The sequence below is a fragment of the Coenobita brevimanus genome, chromosome 109 (genome assembly GCF_032717465.1).
Source record: "Coenobita brevimanus isolate Jiangsu-jjx chromosome 109, ASM3271746v2, whole genome shotgun sequence".
Taxonomy (NCBI): Eukaryota; Metazoa; Arthropoda; class Malacostraca; order Decapoda; family Coenobitidae; genus Coenobita; species Coenobita brevimanus.
The window spans coordinates 33,580,466-33,597,983 of record NC_137062.1 but is presented as its reverse complement, the minus strand read 5'-3'; the positions used below and the strand labels follow the sequence as shown (position 1 = coordinate 33,597,983).

The 17,518-nt window shown below is 40.4% G+C and overlaps 1 protein-coding gene across 1 annotated transcript; it reads right to left on the bottom strand.

The window, feature by feature from the left end:
- Positions 1-655: 655 nt before the first annotated feature.
- veli (L27 and PDZ_signaling domain-containing protein veli) lies at positions 656-14,137 on the bottom strand. Its single transcript, XM_080285974.1, has 6 exons — positions 14,101-14,137; positions 12,332-12,373; positions 11,242-11,390; positions 9,224-9,433; positions 6,494-6,629; positions 656-887 (listed from the first exon to the last, which is right to left on the bottom strand). The coding sequence occupies exons 1-6, from the start codon at positions 14,135-14,137 to the stop codon at positions 862-864; spliced, it is 600 nt and encodes a 199-aa protein (XP_080142100.1). The 3' UTR covers positions 656-861.
- Positions 14,138-17,518: the final 3,381 nt, after the last annotated feature.

Below are 17,518 nucleotides of genomic sequence, written 5' to 3'. Positions count from 1 at the left end.
GTCAGTGTCTGCTCCACTGATAAAACACTTAAGTACTGTTGATTAACATATTCTCCAGATGCACATAATGGCAAGTTATTAATGCATAAATGAGACAAACTAACTTACTTGATAATATTTGAGGAGAGTGAACAGTTATTTTTTCACAACAAAGCGCACAAGACAAATATATAAGACACTGAAAAAGATGAAACTTTTCTTTTAAGTAATTGATTCACAGTGACAATGGGGCAAAATGGATGGGAGGAAAACACAGGAAAAGAGCGTAAACTTCCCAAGGCGGGAAAACTCAATTATTTTATTCCAGGTAGGTCTTGATGATTTTATTCATCTGAAAGAGTCACAGGTGCCTGAAAGTGTTGAGACTGGTACCAATAACCCTCAAGAGGCTGGAAAAAAAATCTAGTACTCTCTTCTAGCTAATCTCAAGTGATCTGCTGAGTAAGCAATACCATAAGAGTCATAAGAGTCTGCGAATGCTAAGGTTCTTACACTCTAGTTCTTTTCTGTATTTCCCTCCATCCATTTTATTTAACACTCGATATTCAGGAAATGGTAGACGCTGATTAACCCACAGAGCTTGGTGACGTCTCATTCCATTTTATCCTTTCCATCTCCTAACATTTCATTCAGCTTGACTTTCACACCCTTTCAGTACAACAGACCTTTCTTAAATTGAATAAAGCTGTCTGGTAGCAGGAAGAATAAACTAAAATGAACATCAACTAGATTCATGTGGTAAATACAGCACATTCAAACTGTTTATATCCAAGAATTACACATGGGAAGTAATGTTAAACTGATCTTTGGTGTAGCTGGGAGGCGTAGGGTGGGGAAAGCCTTGGGGACTCAGGAAGCTGCTTAGTTCCACTGCCCACTACTGCCACCTAGAAGAAAGGCAACATATGAGTTACTGTTATTGGACACATTTTTGCTTCTCACATAGTCCAGGAGCTTCATGGAAAAGCTAGTGGGCAAGGAAAGAAACTGGTTATATGCAAGTCCTCAATGCTGGAGAAGTATGCTTTCATTTTTTTTTTTTTTTTTAATGCAAAGGAGGAGGAACCAAATGCCTCAAACCCACAAGATCGCTCCCTCCAAGAAAAAAACAAAAACAAGATAACAGGGAGCCAAATTCAAGACCTCTCTTATACAAATGCCTCTCCATTCCCTCTCTGTTCCCTAAATGGAGGACGGTGGATGGCTGGAGAGGGGCAATATCAGCCTGCAGTCCACTGGGTTCAAATTCAGATGAGTTTGGGGAAAGAGCAGCAACAACAACAACAAAAACAACACCATCAACAACAACAACAATAAGTCCTTGCTTTATTCTGCCTTTTTTTTTTTTTTTCTGTTAATACCAAGAGTAAATTACAATAAATTTTCTGATCATATTTCCACTGCTACCAATAAGGCTGATATGGTGATTTCCCCCAATATCCAGTCCTGGCTGTATGGAGAGGAGAGAGAGAGAGAGAGAGAGAGAGAGAGAGAGTCACATCATAAAAAAACATCCCTGACAAAAGATTTACTGTACACATATTATATGATATTAACTTTTGGCTTTTTAAATGAAAACAAAAAAGCTAATACCTTTTTTTTTTTTTTTTTTTTTTTTTTTTTTTTTGAGGATCTGGGGCAACTAGAACATGAAATTATATGGATAAAACAAATGTGGATAAAATAAAGATGTAACTAAACGCAAAGAGTTAAAAAACAAATGCAATCTGTGTTAAATGAACGGGCAGAATACAGGGGTTCTGCTTGTCGCATAATAAGCACCATCATCATCATCAGTATTGCAGTACTATTATTATTATTATTATTATTATTATTATTACCGTCATGCAGCACAATGAATAATAAACAATTAACTATGTTCCATCAATTAGATTATGAAAACAGTACTCATGCAAAAAGCAAAACACAAAGTACAAATGCTGGAAAAAAAAAAAAAAAAAAAAAGCATAGCATTTAAAGCACTGCACAACAGTCGTAATTTCTAATGTGGGTAATAATCATCATCATCATCCTGACCTCCTTTCCCACCCTAGGGCAGGGTGAGGAGTAGCAGCATCCAGACAGCCAAAGTTTGCTCAATTCAATAGGCCACACTTCCATTCACTCATCATTCAAGCCCACAGAATCCTGGCTCCATCTGACAGGCCAAAAGGTTTCACCCTGTCTGTAGCTTCACATATACCTATCCAACAGAGTCAATCTGAACACTGTCACCTTAAAAAAGGGTGACAAATCCCTGGTCATGTGGTTCTCCGCAGAAAATTCATCCAGCTAGCTCAATCTTTTGTCAGTCCCTTAGCCTCACCAACTTCCATACCTCTCTTCATCACACACTCATCCACCACATCTCTCCAACTTCTTCTTGGCCTATCTCGCCTCCTCCCTCCTTCAAATTCGCTCAGATATACCTTTTTACCACTCTACTGTCATCCATTCTCTCCACATGACCATACCACCTCAGTTCACTCTCTTCGATTCTGGTGTCCACAGACTTCCTCACTCCTCATTTTTCACAAATCGTATCCTATCCACTCTCTGTACTCCACATACATTCCTCAACAGTCCCATCTCCACTGCTCTTACTCCTGACTTTTCATTTTCATGCAACACCAAAGACTCAAACCAGTATGTTAAAGTTGGCACTAACACTCCTTCATGTAATCCTCGTGCAGCTGCAACACTCAAGACTCTGTTTCTCATCAAGGCCTTCATAGCACTAGCTCCTTTCCTTCCCTGTGTCACTCTACTTTTCACTTTTTTTGCACATTTTCCTCACTCTTCTATCACTGTACCCAGGTACTTGAACTCTTTCACCAATTCCAGTCTCTCTCCATTCACTGTAACATCACACTGGGAGTCATCTCTCTCAATGACCATCACTTTACTCTTTTCTACATTTACTTTCAAGGCACGACGTTCCCAGACATCAGCAAAACTCTGCACTAGTCTACCAAGTTCTTGTCCGATATTTGCAAGTAGCACTGCATCATCAGCATACAACAAATTTGAGATATTCCATCCATCACCATTCATTACTAATGCCATCCCTCTCTCCAATACTTGTGTTTTTACTTGTCTCATCACCCCATCCATACATATATTGAAAAACCATGGAGACATCACACAACCTTGCCGCATGCCCACAGCGATCGTGAACCATTCACTTAGGTGCCCATTAACCCTTACACATGCCTCACTATCATCATAAAAACTCTTGACGGCACCTAGCAGCTTACCATCTACACCGTACATGTGCAAAATCATCCACAATCCTTCTCTATCTACTTTGTCATATGCTTTTTCCAGATCCATAAATGCCATAAACACCTCATAGTCCATCTCACAAGCCTTTTCCACACATCCTATGCCACTCCTAAAGCCACCTTGTTCATCACTCACTAGACCTTCTGATATCTCTCCTACTTTCTCTACAATAAATCTTCCACATACTCAATGTAGTGCTGCTCTTGGGTGTCTGCCCTTTCCTCTCTTCCATCCTTCTTTCCTTCCATCCTCTTCTGTCTTTCCTTTATTCTTTCCTTGTCCTTCTGCCTACGGGTGACTTTACACTCCCTCTTCTGACTTTCTCTCCTTCATTCATTCCTTTTCCTTCTGCCTGTGGGTGACTCTACATTGAGTGACAAGCTAAATGGTTTCCTGTACACCAGGAAACCATTTACTATGCTGGGTGGTAACCATATAACCAAATTTTGGGACCTGGTGGTTTAGTAGGTAATTATTGCACTCCAGTCAGTTTGAGCCAGTGAAGGTTTATATCCAAGGGATGGTTGGGGTTGATTGCTTATGTCATGCCACTCAGGGATGAGTGAGGCTGGTCACTCTCATCTTAAATGCCAGGACCAACTTGCCTAGAACTGGGTTCCTATGCTCCTCATGGGAGAACGTAGGATTGGATGATGGATGGATGGATGGATGGATACCTTCCCTACCACACTCAATAGACTTAGGCTATGATAATTCTTGCACTCACTTTGCTCACCTTTACTTTTGTATAGGGGTACAATAACAGCTTTTTTCCACTCTGCTGGTACAGTTTCACTCATCCATGCCTTCTTACATATCTACAACAAGCAATTCATTCCACTCTCTCCACTACATTTAAGTATCTCTGGATACACCTCATCAAGCCCAGCTGCTTTCCCATGTGGGTAATGAACTGGAAAATATATCCACTACAACAAACTCACAAATTAAATCTGTTTTGGAAATAAAACCACTGAAACACACTGCAATAACTGAAAGGTTTTGAAAAATACCAGTGAAGAAATGGATAACCTGAAAGAAAAAAATGAAGTTACAAAGACATTGTACAAAAGCACTCGTAGGTAAAAATCTACTGATTTGTCATTATCTTAGTGATTTAAACAGGAATTCTACTTAAACACAGCCAACTCCAAATCTACAGTGCAGAACACAAATATTGTTATTGTGGTTAATTAAAGCTGTTGCATCATACAGTACTATATTATGGAGTAATTATGCGGATATATGGAAATATTTTTTTGTTGTGATGATACAAAAGTCTTGGCTGGACATGGGCCATCTTCAAGTAATAACTGAAATGGATCCAAGTCAGGCTAAAACTAGCTGTTGTTGCCTAAACCATGGTCTGTCTGTCTGAGTGGCCCACTGACAACAGGTAAGCAATTGCTAAGTGAACTGCACACAATGAACAGGGATTTGGTGCCCCCTTGTGGATGACAGTGCCTTACCAGGGTTCCTTCCACAGTACGGTGCAGGGAAATTTAGAAAGGTTTGGCTCCCAGGCGGATGCCACAATTGCTCCACCCAGGGTGTACAGTACCACCATATTGTGCAAAACATGTTAGTTGCCACAGAAAATGGGTTGGGGTAAAGGTTGACAGTGCTGTGTAAAACATGCCTGGGTAACTGAAGGGTGTTCAAAAGGAGCTACTGTACCTAATACCTGGACTTCATAATACTGTACTATACAACCCTGATAACCTTTTCCATCTGATAATGTACATTTCTATTCCTGGTATCTCCTGACTAATGCGTATATCTTAAGACAGACTATTCACCTGAAGGGATTCCATTTAACTTCCATTAACCTCTACGGTGGATTAAATAATCTGGCAGTAACAAGAATAAACTATTAAATAAGCCATCATATTCTGGGGGCTAATTGTCTTGCGTACTGTACAAAACTTTCTCTGTATCACTGGCAATGCTCTACTAGTGGCCATCAAGGTGGTGGTTAGGTAAGATTTGCCCACTGTAACTGGCAAATTCATGTGTAAAGCAGGGAGGGTTTAGTCAGTATTACAATCATCCACCCTTTATCATTCTTTACTTCTCATATCACTTTTTCAAGCTTTATAATGTCTGCTTTGTCACTGTTGCATCATTATAACAAGTACTGGTGATCAGGAAAGGTGTGTGGCATAAAGGACTGGTGGGTCTCAGGAAAGGACTGCCAGGTTTGGGTCTCAAGAAAAAAACTGTCAGGTCTATGTCCAAAAATCAGACACAAAAAAATACCTGTACTTTCATTCCCACACCAGCAAGCACACAAGCTCCTGCCTGGTGAGAGTCAGGAAAGTTGCTATGAATCACCAAATAAAGCAACAGCGTACCAGTGCTTCTATGCTATACAAGAATGAGTGTTTGGCTGCACAAAATACAGACCATCCTTGTACAGATACAGCATGACAGTGCTTCTACGTTATACAACAAGGAGTGCTAGGAACAGAAAAACCATACCCACATTTAGAAAACTCGTAAATCGGAGATAAAACAACGATAATTTTTTTTTTCCAGATGTGGGAATAATTCATCTGAACAATTCACGGCACTGTGATAGCAAGACACAATGGTCCATGTTTTCATCAGCTTAGGCAGTTTTATGGCACCACTTCTTGCCAATCCATTTCTACATATTGTACATTAATAATTTCTTGTATGTTACTTATGCTATCTTGGCAAAAAGGAGATATAAAAAGCATAAACGAGTGCAGTGAGATCTAGTACTCAAAATAAACTGCTCAACAAATGGTACTAATACTCTTTACCTTCTTCTGGCCTAGATTTCTGTCTTTTGCTGAAAAATTCTGTGGCTAAAAAAAAACAATGTACTGTAACTGCTCTATATCCTTTACAGAGAACTTCTTTGTAATTAGGTACCTCCATATTCCAGTGTTAATTTAATGTTACAGTTCTGAATTCAAGATGGAGAGATGGTAATTTAAGGAGGGATGGTAATTTTAAGGCCACAGCTTTTAATTCAAGATGGAGTGCTGGTAATTTAAGGCCAAGATACCACATATGCCTTGACTGCTGATGAGAATAAGGTCCAATGAGTGCTTAGCTACATGTACAACTGTCAGCTCTCAACCTGTCCAGCTGTAATTCCCGTGACCCATCTCAGGTGAGGAGTAACTGGGGTCGTCATCAGCACTACGGGTCTACTGTAACTGTGAGGGCGGCCTACGTGACGTGCGTTGCTTGTCGAATCGCATCTCCATCTCCTCCAGTACCCGAGGCGTGTACCGCACCACCAGCTTCACTGACCCGCTGGCAGCCTTCAGCAGTTCTACAGCACGTTCGTGATTCTCTCCCTCCACGCTCTGTAACACATCAAAAAGGAGGTTACGATGGTAAGTATCTAATGGCCAATCCTTTGTTTACTAGCTTCACTGACCCGCTGGCAGCCTTCAGCAGTTCTACAGCACGTTCATGATTCTCTCTCTCCACGCTCTGTGACACATCAAAAAGGAGGTTACGATGGTAAGTATCTAACGGCCAATCCTTTGTTTACTAGCTTCACTGACCCGCTGGCAGCCTTCAGCAGTTCTACAGCACGTTCATGATTCTCTCCCTCCATGCTCTGTAACACATCAAAAAGGAGGTTACGACGGTAAGTATCTAATGGCCAATCCTTTGTCTTCCTTTTGGGTTTATCCTCTAGTCTTAAACGTCTGAATTAGTTAGTCAACCCCAGGGTACCTATGGTCCTGATGGTGAACTACAAGGCTGGATGATGGATGGAACTGAACTGTACCTCATACGGTACTTGCATTCCCTCACACCAAATCCATGAACCGTCCTTCCAGAAATGTCATTAGGGATGAAAAATAGATGAGCTGTCACTCAAACCAAATAATTTTCACTAAAAATATGGTTCTTCACCTCACTCAAATTCAGTAGCAAATCCCAACACAGTCTGGTCAAGTCTCCATGCCTAATAGATGGGGGTGAGGGTACAAATTCTATCAATCCATCATCCAATCCTATGTTGTCCCATTAGGGGCGTAGGAGCCCGGGGCTAGGCAAACTGGTCCTGACATTTAAAATGAGAGTTAGCATGTATAAAAATCAATAAATATATAAATAATATATAAATAAATGTATAAATAAATACTTTGAGTTCACAAATCATGTCAAAACTTTCCATGTATGTAGAAGAGGCCAAGACGATTTAATTCCAGCTGATTCAAACCGAGTTAATCCAACTGAATGAATGAATATGGAGTTAGATTCTACAATCATTGTGAGGTACTTTGCGAGCAGTGTTGAATCCCACATTCAAACCATCAGGGCAGATGATTTAACCTCATATCATTTTACCTATAAACAATCATATTCCCACTAAACTGAGCTTCTGGATATATATAATAAACAATGACATAAACCAGTTACAGTATCATTACAGATTGTTTGGTTGGAAGGGAAACCACAACTGTTACTGTCACCATAGATACAAGTGTTCGTAAATGTACTTCAAGAAACATTGCCAGGCTTAGAGTATCACCAATTTTTCCAGGACATTATTATTACAGTAAACAGTAAATCTGAACATACTCGAGTCAACCTAAACATTATCACAGCTTGGCTAAAGAAGGAAAAAATAAACATTATACTGAATGCCTATTGCAATACAAAGGAATCGAGAACTACCAGCATCTCTGAAATGCCATAAAACGATGTCAAAAGTATGTTCTGGATAAAGACAGATAAGTTATATGCATCTGGTCAGGCCAACTGTACTGCTCAATGTTTCAAAAAGTTATTATTACCTAGGTGATCCACTCACTTGATGTAGTGCTGCCTACTTCTTCCTTAGCCTTTATCATTCTTTTTCTGTGCCTGCCCTCCTCTCTTCCTATTTCTCCCATCTTTCCTGTCACTTCTTATTGCTTTTCTTTCCTTTACAGGTGGCTTTACATTGAGTGACAAGCCAAATGGTTTCCTGTAAGCCAAGAAACCATTTACAACGCTGGGTGGTAACCATAGAACCAAACCATACGTGCTCCCTACGTGTGAACAAGTGGGTTGGTGGAGGGTTAGTGCCTCTCCCCTTAAACAAATAACTCAAAGTCAAATGGCCACCCCTTAAGGGATTATGGTGTCTGGCAATAGATAGATAGATAGATAGATAGATCAATGGTTTCAGTGCATGCTGTTATTGCTCCTGTTTTTTGTGTGGCAAGTATTTCTGAATGTACTGTACAGTGCATTTCATATACTGTACCAAGTTCATTCTTTGTTTAAATAGAAATAACAGGCATGCACAATAACAGGAAGTTGCTGATTGTTTCTGAACAAACATCACCATCATCATGACCTTTTTTCCGACCTAAGTTTGGACTGATGTGGGGTCCAGAAAACACAGGAAGATAAAGCATGAAATACGGAGATCATAACAATGACACATCCCATTATTATGAGTCATCATTTCCATGCCTTTCAAACCCCTGGAATCCCAGAACTACCTCATAAGCCTAACTGCCTTAGTCTTGCCTAATAAAAGTGCTGTCTAATTTTTATCTCACATTCCCTAACATTAAATTCACCAAGACCCATGAAACCTGAATCTTATTAATCTTGTACAAACCACCCAACCGACAGAGAGGAGCCGGTTACCCTTTTAAGTTGTGCGTGTCTATCAGCCAAACTCCTAGTTATGATAGATGATGGAAAGTATTTCGGTGAGTTCAGTTCCTGTCTTCAATTTCACCTAATCTGCCAACCACTTTCCTCAACTGGCAAATATCCCTATGATGAGAAAGGCTTGGCTATGTTACTCTTTGATAGGAAACATCAGGAAGCAAAGTGACAGATGTTCCCTAATTGTGAAGTTGTACTGGAACAAAGGGTGATCTTTTGTTGTCCCCGACTGTGAACAAAATCTATATCCAAACTTCCCACACATGGTACTAACCACCCCATTGACTGAGAGAAGTTGGTCGCCCCTCTTCAGTCCTCCATGCCTGTCAGCCACACCACCAGGAATGATGCGCGAGATGTATATGGGTGAGTTCTGCTCCCTCCCACCCATCACGTTGAAGCCCAGCCCCTCATCTGTCTTGGGAAGCTCCACCACTCTAGGGTGTGCATGGCCCTCACTGGCGGCAAAGGCTGCTACTGTTGCCTGGAATAGAGTACAAAACAGTGATCATCACGATGATCATAGCACATTTCTCAACTAGAAAATGGTGTGAAGCAGGTTGTGTATACAAGAGGAAGAAAGTACAAAACCTGAAAAACAATCAAAACATCACCAAGATCACCTATATCATTCTGAATCTTTTCCACTTAAGGATAGGGTGAGAAATTATCCAGAAACAAGGAAGAGTATGTACATGAATAACTACCAACATCATGCCCAGTGAAATGGGTCACACAAGTGTTTACTTGTACATCATCAGAAATTTTTAAATAAAAAGACCAGGTATCACAAAATCAAACAAACCAGGTATCATAAAATCTAAAATCAAGTTGAGTGAAATCTACCGTAGATTAGTAAGAACACTAGTATTCTGGGAATATTAAAGTCACAACAACCACTGTTGTACACTCACAGTTTGCACAGCCTTTGAAAACTTAATCAGTCTTTGGAAAGTGACACTAGACACTGATAAAAATAAAAAAATAAAAATCTTGAGCATGCCAGTCTGCCCATACTAAGCAGTTCTTATTCAAAGGAGTGACTAGATAACAATATTAAGACAGAGACAGCAAAGGAGGAAAAAGTTACCCCATCCAATAAACTCTCCACCCAAGGAACTGGCCAGAAAAAGGAAGAAAGAACACCGCAGAGTATAGAAAAACTGGCATGGAGATTTACAGGAAAGGCCAAAAAGCAAAAACATAGTCAATTGTGCTGGAAGCTGAAAAGAAAAGGAAATTATTGTACTGTACATGAATTCTGTCTTGATGTACAAATGAGTGGGACAAGTTTTTCACCCAATCCATCCCAGTCATATGCCTATCTAGCTGACTCTTCAAACTACCAAACTCCTGTGCCATTAGCTAACACTGCCAGGCAAACTGCATCACACATTTGCTTATCTATTTCTAATCACGTTCATTTCCATCCTGCTTCTGAAACTGATGCAAGCCTATTCTACTTGGGTAAACTTTGATGGTATACAACAAGTGGCTGATGATTACTATATATACTATTTTCACACTAACCTGGCCTAAAATTGCCATCTCTCCCTCTTCAATGCTGAGTTGTAATAACTCATTCACATTAGGGTATGACTCGTATTAGTTAAGAAGTACTATTGAAAAGGTGCAGAGCCATAGCAGCTACTGTCTTTTTCAGCCAATGACCTATGTGAAATAACCTACAAAAAGGCAAAAATCTGGGCCAAGCTAAAAAAAAAAAAAAAAAAAAAAAAAAAAAACAATTCCTGTGGAGAATCATAAATTCTGGATACCCATAAAACCTAAGTACCTATTTTACAATTAAACAAACATTATCATATTCGCACTTCAATACGTTTTCAAGAACTACTTCAGTCCAGAGGCACCATTTTTAAATCACTCCTACTGCTATCAGACAAATATAAGTTTCAGTAGATCCCAAGAATAAAATAAATGTAATCATCGATGTAATCATTGTGACGGGGTAATAATCACTGTGAAGGGGTAGCAGACGTAATAATAATGAAAGGGTAATAGACGTAATCATTGCAAAGGAGTACTGTAATAGACTTAATAATTATGAAGGGGTAATAAACAATCACTGTGAAGGGGTAATATAAAGACTTACCACTATTGCTGCAAACATTATAAGCGACATCGTACTGTACTGAACTTGTCATCAGAAAGTGACACAAAATACATAACATGGCATAAAAAAAAAAAAAAATTGAATATGTCAGTTGGTCTACCTTGAACTAGTCATCAGAAAGAGACACTAGATATTTTTTTTTTCAGTACAGTAGCTACCTTTGCTGTGGCTGAGGCTCGGATTTCTGGAGAGCCCGATATGTCCACTGTCTCATACACATGCTCGTACACCTCCCGAACGGCCGTCAGGAACTCCGACTGAAGGACTCGCTGGAGAGCCGCTAACTTGGCTGATGGTATTTCCCCAGCTGGAAATATAAGCTGAACAGAATCTATTTATGATGATTATTTTTGGAAATGATTTTAAGGGTACTGGAATGCAATTTATATGATGGTATTTCCCAGTTAGAGAGAGAGAGAGAGAGAGAGAGAGAGAGAGAGAGAGAGAGAGAGAGAGACTCAAAGAATCAGTGTTTATTATTATTGGCTAAAAAAAAGAATAACTTCAATTATAACTGCATTGTGTGAGACTAGGGTATGATGTTACTTTACCTAGAACAAAAATCTGAATTGAACATTGCATTTATGATTACGTAAAAAAATAATAATAATTAAAAAATAAAAAATAAAACTAAAATGGAATACACTACTCATAACTACACTCTTTTCACATTAGCCTGGCCCATATATTAGTTCTTTTGAAGCTTGTTTCACACAAACCAATGACAGAAAAAGCTAGTACTGTACTACAGCCCTACATCCTTTACTGAGCACTTTTTCATGACTAGCAACATAATCTGGTGTTAATCCACTCTTCCAACTTAGCAATCAAGATGGAGAGATGGCAGTCTAGGCTAAGTTAAAGTAAACTGGATAAACCAGTAATGCTAGTATGGAATAGGAAGCATTAGGAGAAATACATTGAGGTGGTTTGGCCATGTGGAGTGTATGGAGAGTGAGAGACTAACAAGGACAGTGCATGTGAGTGAGGTGGAGGGGGAGGCTGAGGATGAGATGGAGGGATGGCATGGAGAGGTATATGAGAGGGGGGGGGGTGAGCTGGGGGCAAGGCAGTGAAGTGGCACTGGACAGGGTGATGTGGAGGCAATGTGTTTGTGGCCACCCATTACAGGAATGAAGAGTCTGGCAACAGATAGACAGACAGATAGATAGAAGAAATACAAATTTAACTGGTTCAATAAAACAGAAATAATCTACGTGACTCCATAACCAGCATACGTATACTCACTTTTCTGAAGCTTGTCGAGCAGTTCAACAGCTCTTTTGACATCTGTAAGGAATAAGGACATTAATGCTGTCATGTGGAGAGAATGGAGAATGAAAGCCTGACTAAGAGGGTGTATGTAGGTGAGGTGGAGGGAGGGAGAGGGAAGGGTAGACCGAGGATGAGGTGGAGGGATGGAGTTGAGAGGTATATGAGGGAGGGGGGGGGTGAGTTGGGGGGAGGGTAGTCAAATGGTGGGTGACAGAGTGACTTGGAGGCGTTTTGTCTGCGGCCACCGTTTGCGGGATTAGGGCGTTGGGCTATAGATAGATAGATAGATGTATGAAGGTACAGTAAAAACTCACAAATTTGAAAAGCTAGGGTTAAAAGGCTTTATGGGAAATTAAATATATTGGAAACCGAAATCACAGTGAAAATTATGAGTGGAGCATGTGAAAAAATGCCTACAGTATCATAAATAGAAAACGCAAAAAAAGTACCGATACCTTGTATTGCTAATGTATCATCTACAGTACTGCCATGCCTGTTCACAAATAAACTTAAATTGCATGACATTTTTGGGGGGAAAGTGGAGGCTTTTGTGAACTGGATATTTGGAACTGGGAGGATATATATATATATATATATATTTTTTTTTTTTTTTTTTTTACTGTAAACTTGTATTGTGGCAACTGGCACTCACATACCTGACATGGATGAGCAGTTATACCATATATACATGTTCAAGCTATATTTAATGTCATTGAGGCTACGTAATCTGTAAGGCCTATGAACACCAACTTCTGTCACTGGATAAATTAACTGCCCACACCCGCTTTTCAACACACAGGCACAGCATAGGTGTGGGACTCGACTCAGTTAACAAGTCAAACAATTAACCCACTTACCGGTAAAGAGCATGGGGTTTATAAGAATATGGCTTGAATTTATGCATGCTGTTTTACCTTTGCATATCGGTAACCTATAAAAGTCTACCCAGTTAACAAGTAAAACATTAACACACTTAGGCTACCAGTAAAGAACGGGTTTATAAGAAAATGGCTTGAACTTATGCATGTGTTGTTCTAGTTTTGCATTTCTGTAATTTTTAAAACTGATCTCTATGACCTTTAAGCTATAATTTACTGATTAACAAGTACAATTAAACTTACATGCATGAGGACTCTCCTAGATGTTCACCAGATTAATAAGCAATCCTGTCCAATAGGAAATAGGAAATACTTCAAAGCTTTCCCCATATTTCAGTCATGTTCTGAGGATAACATCTTGCCACAGCTCAAAATGCAAAACGAGAAGGTCAGTCTTACACATACAGCGAACAGAGTATAGCTTACCACAGACTAAATTGGATGATATTTAACCTAACCTAACCCACAGGGACAGTATGGTTCCGAATAAGTGCCCAATTGTCAATAAAACATAAAAAATAATGGAAAAAGGTCTGCGCAAGTGAACATCGCCCTGGATCAATGGATGCTTAGTCGGTCTGCTTTCTGCCAATATATATTCCTGGAACAAACATTTATCAACATCCCTCCGTTCTATAATCCCCATTTCTAAAGTAAAGTTGTGCAAAATCTGTAAATTTGAGCATACAAACGACCCAAATAGAGTATATAACCGACTGTCATATATTTGGAATTTCTGACACCAATAGCCATAAATAAGTTTGCTATCTACCTGCAGATACTAATAATTGATAGCTAACTAAGGAAAACTCACTTAGAAAGGCCTACTGTCACAAACGAACCGGAATATAATGTATACTTTACCTTGACGGAGAGTAAGAGGTTCTGCCACGGACGCCATCTTTGTTATTGTGGGGGATGCTGCGAAGGCTAATCATAACTATCGTATTTTATAATTTCTTTATGTAGTAGATTATCAGAAAGAAGAAAGAAAGAGCAATTTTTCTTCTACTAAGCAAAACTACGCCAAAAGCAATAAATAATCCTGGTAAAAGGAATAAACGAATTTTAAACTGGTTACAAATAGTTGTCCCACAGACAAGATCATAAACGTCATCCCTGTGGAGAATGGGAGGAGGAATTTGTATTCTGTACTCACGGTCCTCTTAAAGAGAGGTGAGTTAATCGACCGTGGTCCACAAGTTGGATCCTTTCTTGACAGTTTCTATTTTTTTCTTGTCAATTCCTTTTTTTTTTTTTTTCTTGTTCCCTCGTGTGCAGCCTCGAGAAAGTTCGCCTTGACATGCTGCCATAGGGTCAAATATCCTAATGTCGAAGACTGATTGATATATTTACTGTTGTAAAGGTATGCAGAGTACAATCACGTTCATGAGTCCCGATACACATGTAGAAAGCCTTCTGCCCACATATCCAGAAACCTCGAACTTCAGCATCATTGATGTGTCTAAGGATGTTGTCTGATCCTTTGATGTGTCTGCCGTTCTGTGGGTGAAGTTCTTGCCGGCTGGAGGAGAGCTGGTTCTTTGGTGACATCAAGGCTCATTTCCTGTAGGATTTTCGCAGTGAGGTCGCGTACTTCATGATGTCGAATGCACACATAGCCTCCCTTCTTGCAAACCATTGCATGGTTTGTATCAAAGTACGGTACCACAGCCACACTGTTGAGGTAGGTTTTCTACTGGCAACCCGTATCTCAAGACTGTCATTTTTGTGTGCTGAAGTGGAAGCCTTTTGCCTAGAGAGGCGAGGTTGTCAGCCAGTTTGATGCCCCAACCTCTTGTGCCATTTCAACTCTTCTGCACTGGTCTGGTTTAAGATGTTCGGTTATATATGTGCTGCACTGGTCCTTTTGTTTTGCTGCTTGTTCTTTGCTTATCTGTCTTGATGTCATTCTGACGTTGTTGGTCAGTTTCGTCGCAACCTGGGGTCACATGGTGCCCTAGGATCTTTGCTATCTGGCATATGGATTTCATGCACTCACTCACTCAGCCTGGACACAAATCTTCTGTAACAAGGATTCGGTGAGCCTGAGTAAATTTCTGTGTTGGTAGCCCGGCACGGCTGCTGGATTTATAATGCCAAGGCCTCCCATCCTGGGTGGTAGTGCTAGATGGTCCCTCTCTTCTGGTGTGGGGATGTGGCCATTGGTCAGCGATGGGAGGGATGATTCCTCGATAGCATCCTCCAGTGGTTGTAGCAGCAACTCTATGTCTGGGATGGTTCGCATCACGAAGGTCCGCTTGTGCTTTATACCTTATGTAAATGCGCTGTATGCTGCATGGGGTTCTGTTTTTGCGTGGCTGGATAATACGCGTACATTAATTTCTTCTACCCATGTCTTTACCTTATGACTCACATACTGGGCTTTGAGTTCCCTAGTTCCAGTCACTGCACCTAGATGCCTCTGACCTTTACTACTACTACCACTGCTTTTGCTGATGCTGCTACCACCACCACCACTACTATTACTACTACTACAACTGCTGCTGCTGCTACTACTACTACTACTACTGTTCATCTTCTGCTACTACTACTGCCGTACTACTGTTCATCTGCTACTACTACTACTACTACTACTGCTGCTGCTGCTATAAATACTGCTGCTACTACTACAATTACTACTGTTCTTCCTCAGCTTCTAATACTACTACTACTACTACTACTACTACTACGTTCAGGTGACTTTACATTGAGTGACAAGACAAATGCGTATGAAATCCAGAAATTTTACTCTGTTGTGTTTAAATCATATAAATAACAGTTAGATGGCCGGTGGTTGAGTGGGTTACGGTGCTCCAGTTGGATGTCACCAGCAGGGGGTTTAAATTTAAGGAATGGTTGGGATTTACTGCTCACATAATGCCACTCAGGTATGGGTGACTGGTTATTCTTACCTTGAATGTCTAAATCCCTATGTTTCTAATGGAACTTTGACCTTGCATCAGATTCAGATGGAAAAAGGATACTAGATGATGATTAAAAGTGTGGCAGCATCAAGAATAAACTTATCTGTGTATCTATCTGTAGCCAGAAGTCTTATTTCCGTGAGGGGTGGCTACAAACAAATCTCATCCATGTCGCCCTGCCCTCCACCATTTCGTTGTCTTCCCCTCACCTCACACCCCCCCTCTCTCATATACCTCTTCACTTCATCCCTTCATCTCATCTTCGGTCTCCCCTCCCACCTCACTCACACACACTCTCCTCGTTAGTCTTTCGCCCTCCATCCTCTCCACATGACCAGATCACCTCAATGTATTTCTCCTAATGCGTCGGGGCAGGGTGGCTCAGTGGTAGAGCGTCGGACTCGGGACTGGGGATCGTGAGTTCGAGCCACGCTCGGTAGCTGCCATGCCGGGAGGGGTAGCGCCCTCCTGTCACCTAGCAGGGCTATATGATCTAATAAGGTCTAGCTTTGGGAAACATTTCCTTTTTTTTTTTTTTTCTAACATTTTCTGTCACATCCACATCCACACCACAACGCTCCGTCACTTCCTCATTTGTCAGTCTGTCTCTCCATGTAACTCCACATGCTTCTCTCAACTCATTTCCTCAGCTCTCATTCATAACTTATGTCCTTCCAACAAGGTCCAGGTTTTACTTCTATACGTTAGAACTGGCATCACAACACTATCATGCAGCGACTTTTATACTCACACAGTAACTCAGTAACTCACAGTCAGTGTCCCGGAAAAGACGCCTGTGCATCCAGCTTCGGTTTCCCTGCTGGACTCTTGGTAGCGGTGACGGTCGAGATAATTTTATTTGTATTTTAGTCTTATACTTAAATAGAAGGTCTTGATTTTTCCAAGTTTTATCTAAATTAATCTCAAATTGAAATACTGACTTTGAATCAGTGAGACAGTGGGGTAAGTATTCCAGTTATTTATTACTGTGTTACAGAATGATTCTTCCGCATTTCTAGTCTTGATCTTTTTTTATATATTTTCTTTTGATGACCTCTTTGAAAGCAGTGATAAGGAACAGGGAAGTGAACATGGAAGTAAAAAAGTCACATGACAGTATTGTCATGTATGGAAGTGAAGCTTGGACGTTGTTGGAGGGACAGAAGTCAAAAGTGAGAGCAGTGTAAAAGAGCTATTTGAGAGGAGCATGTGGAGTCACATGGAGAGACAGACTGACAAATAAGGAAGTGAAGGAGCGTTGTGGTGTGGATGTGGACGTGATAGAAAGCATTAAGAGAAACACATTGAGGTGGTTTGGCCATGTGGAGGGGATGGAGAGCGAGGGACTAACGAGG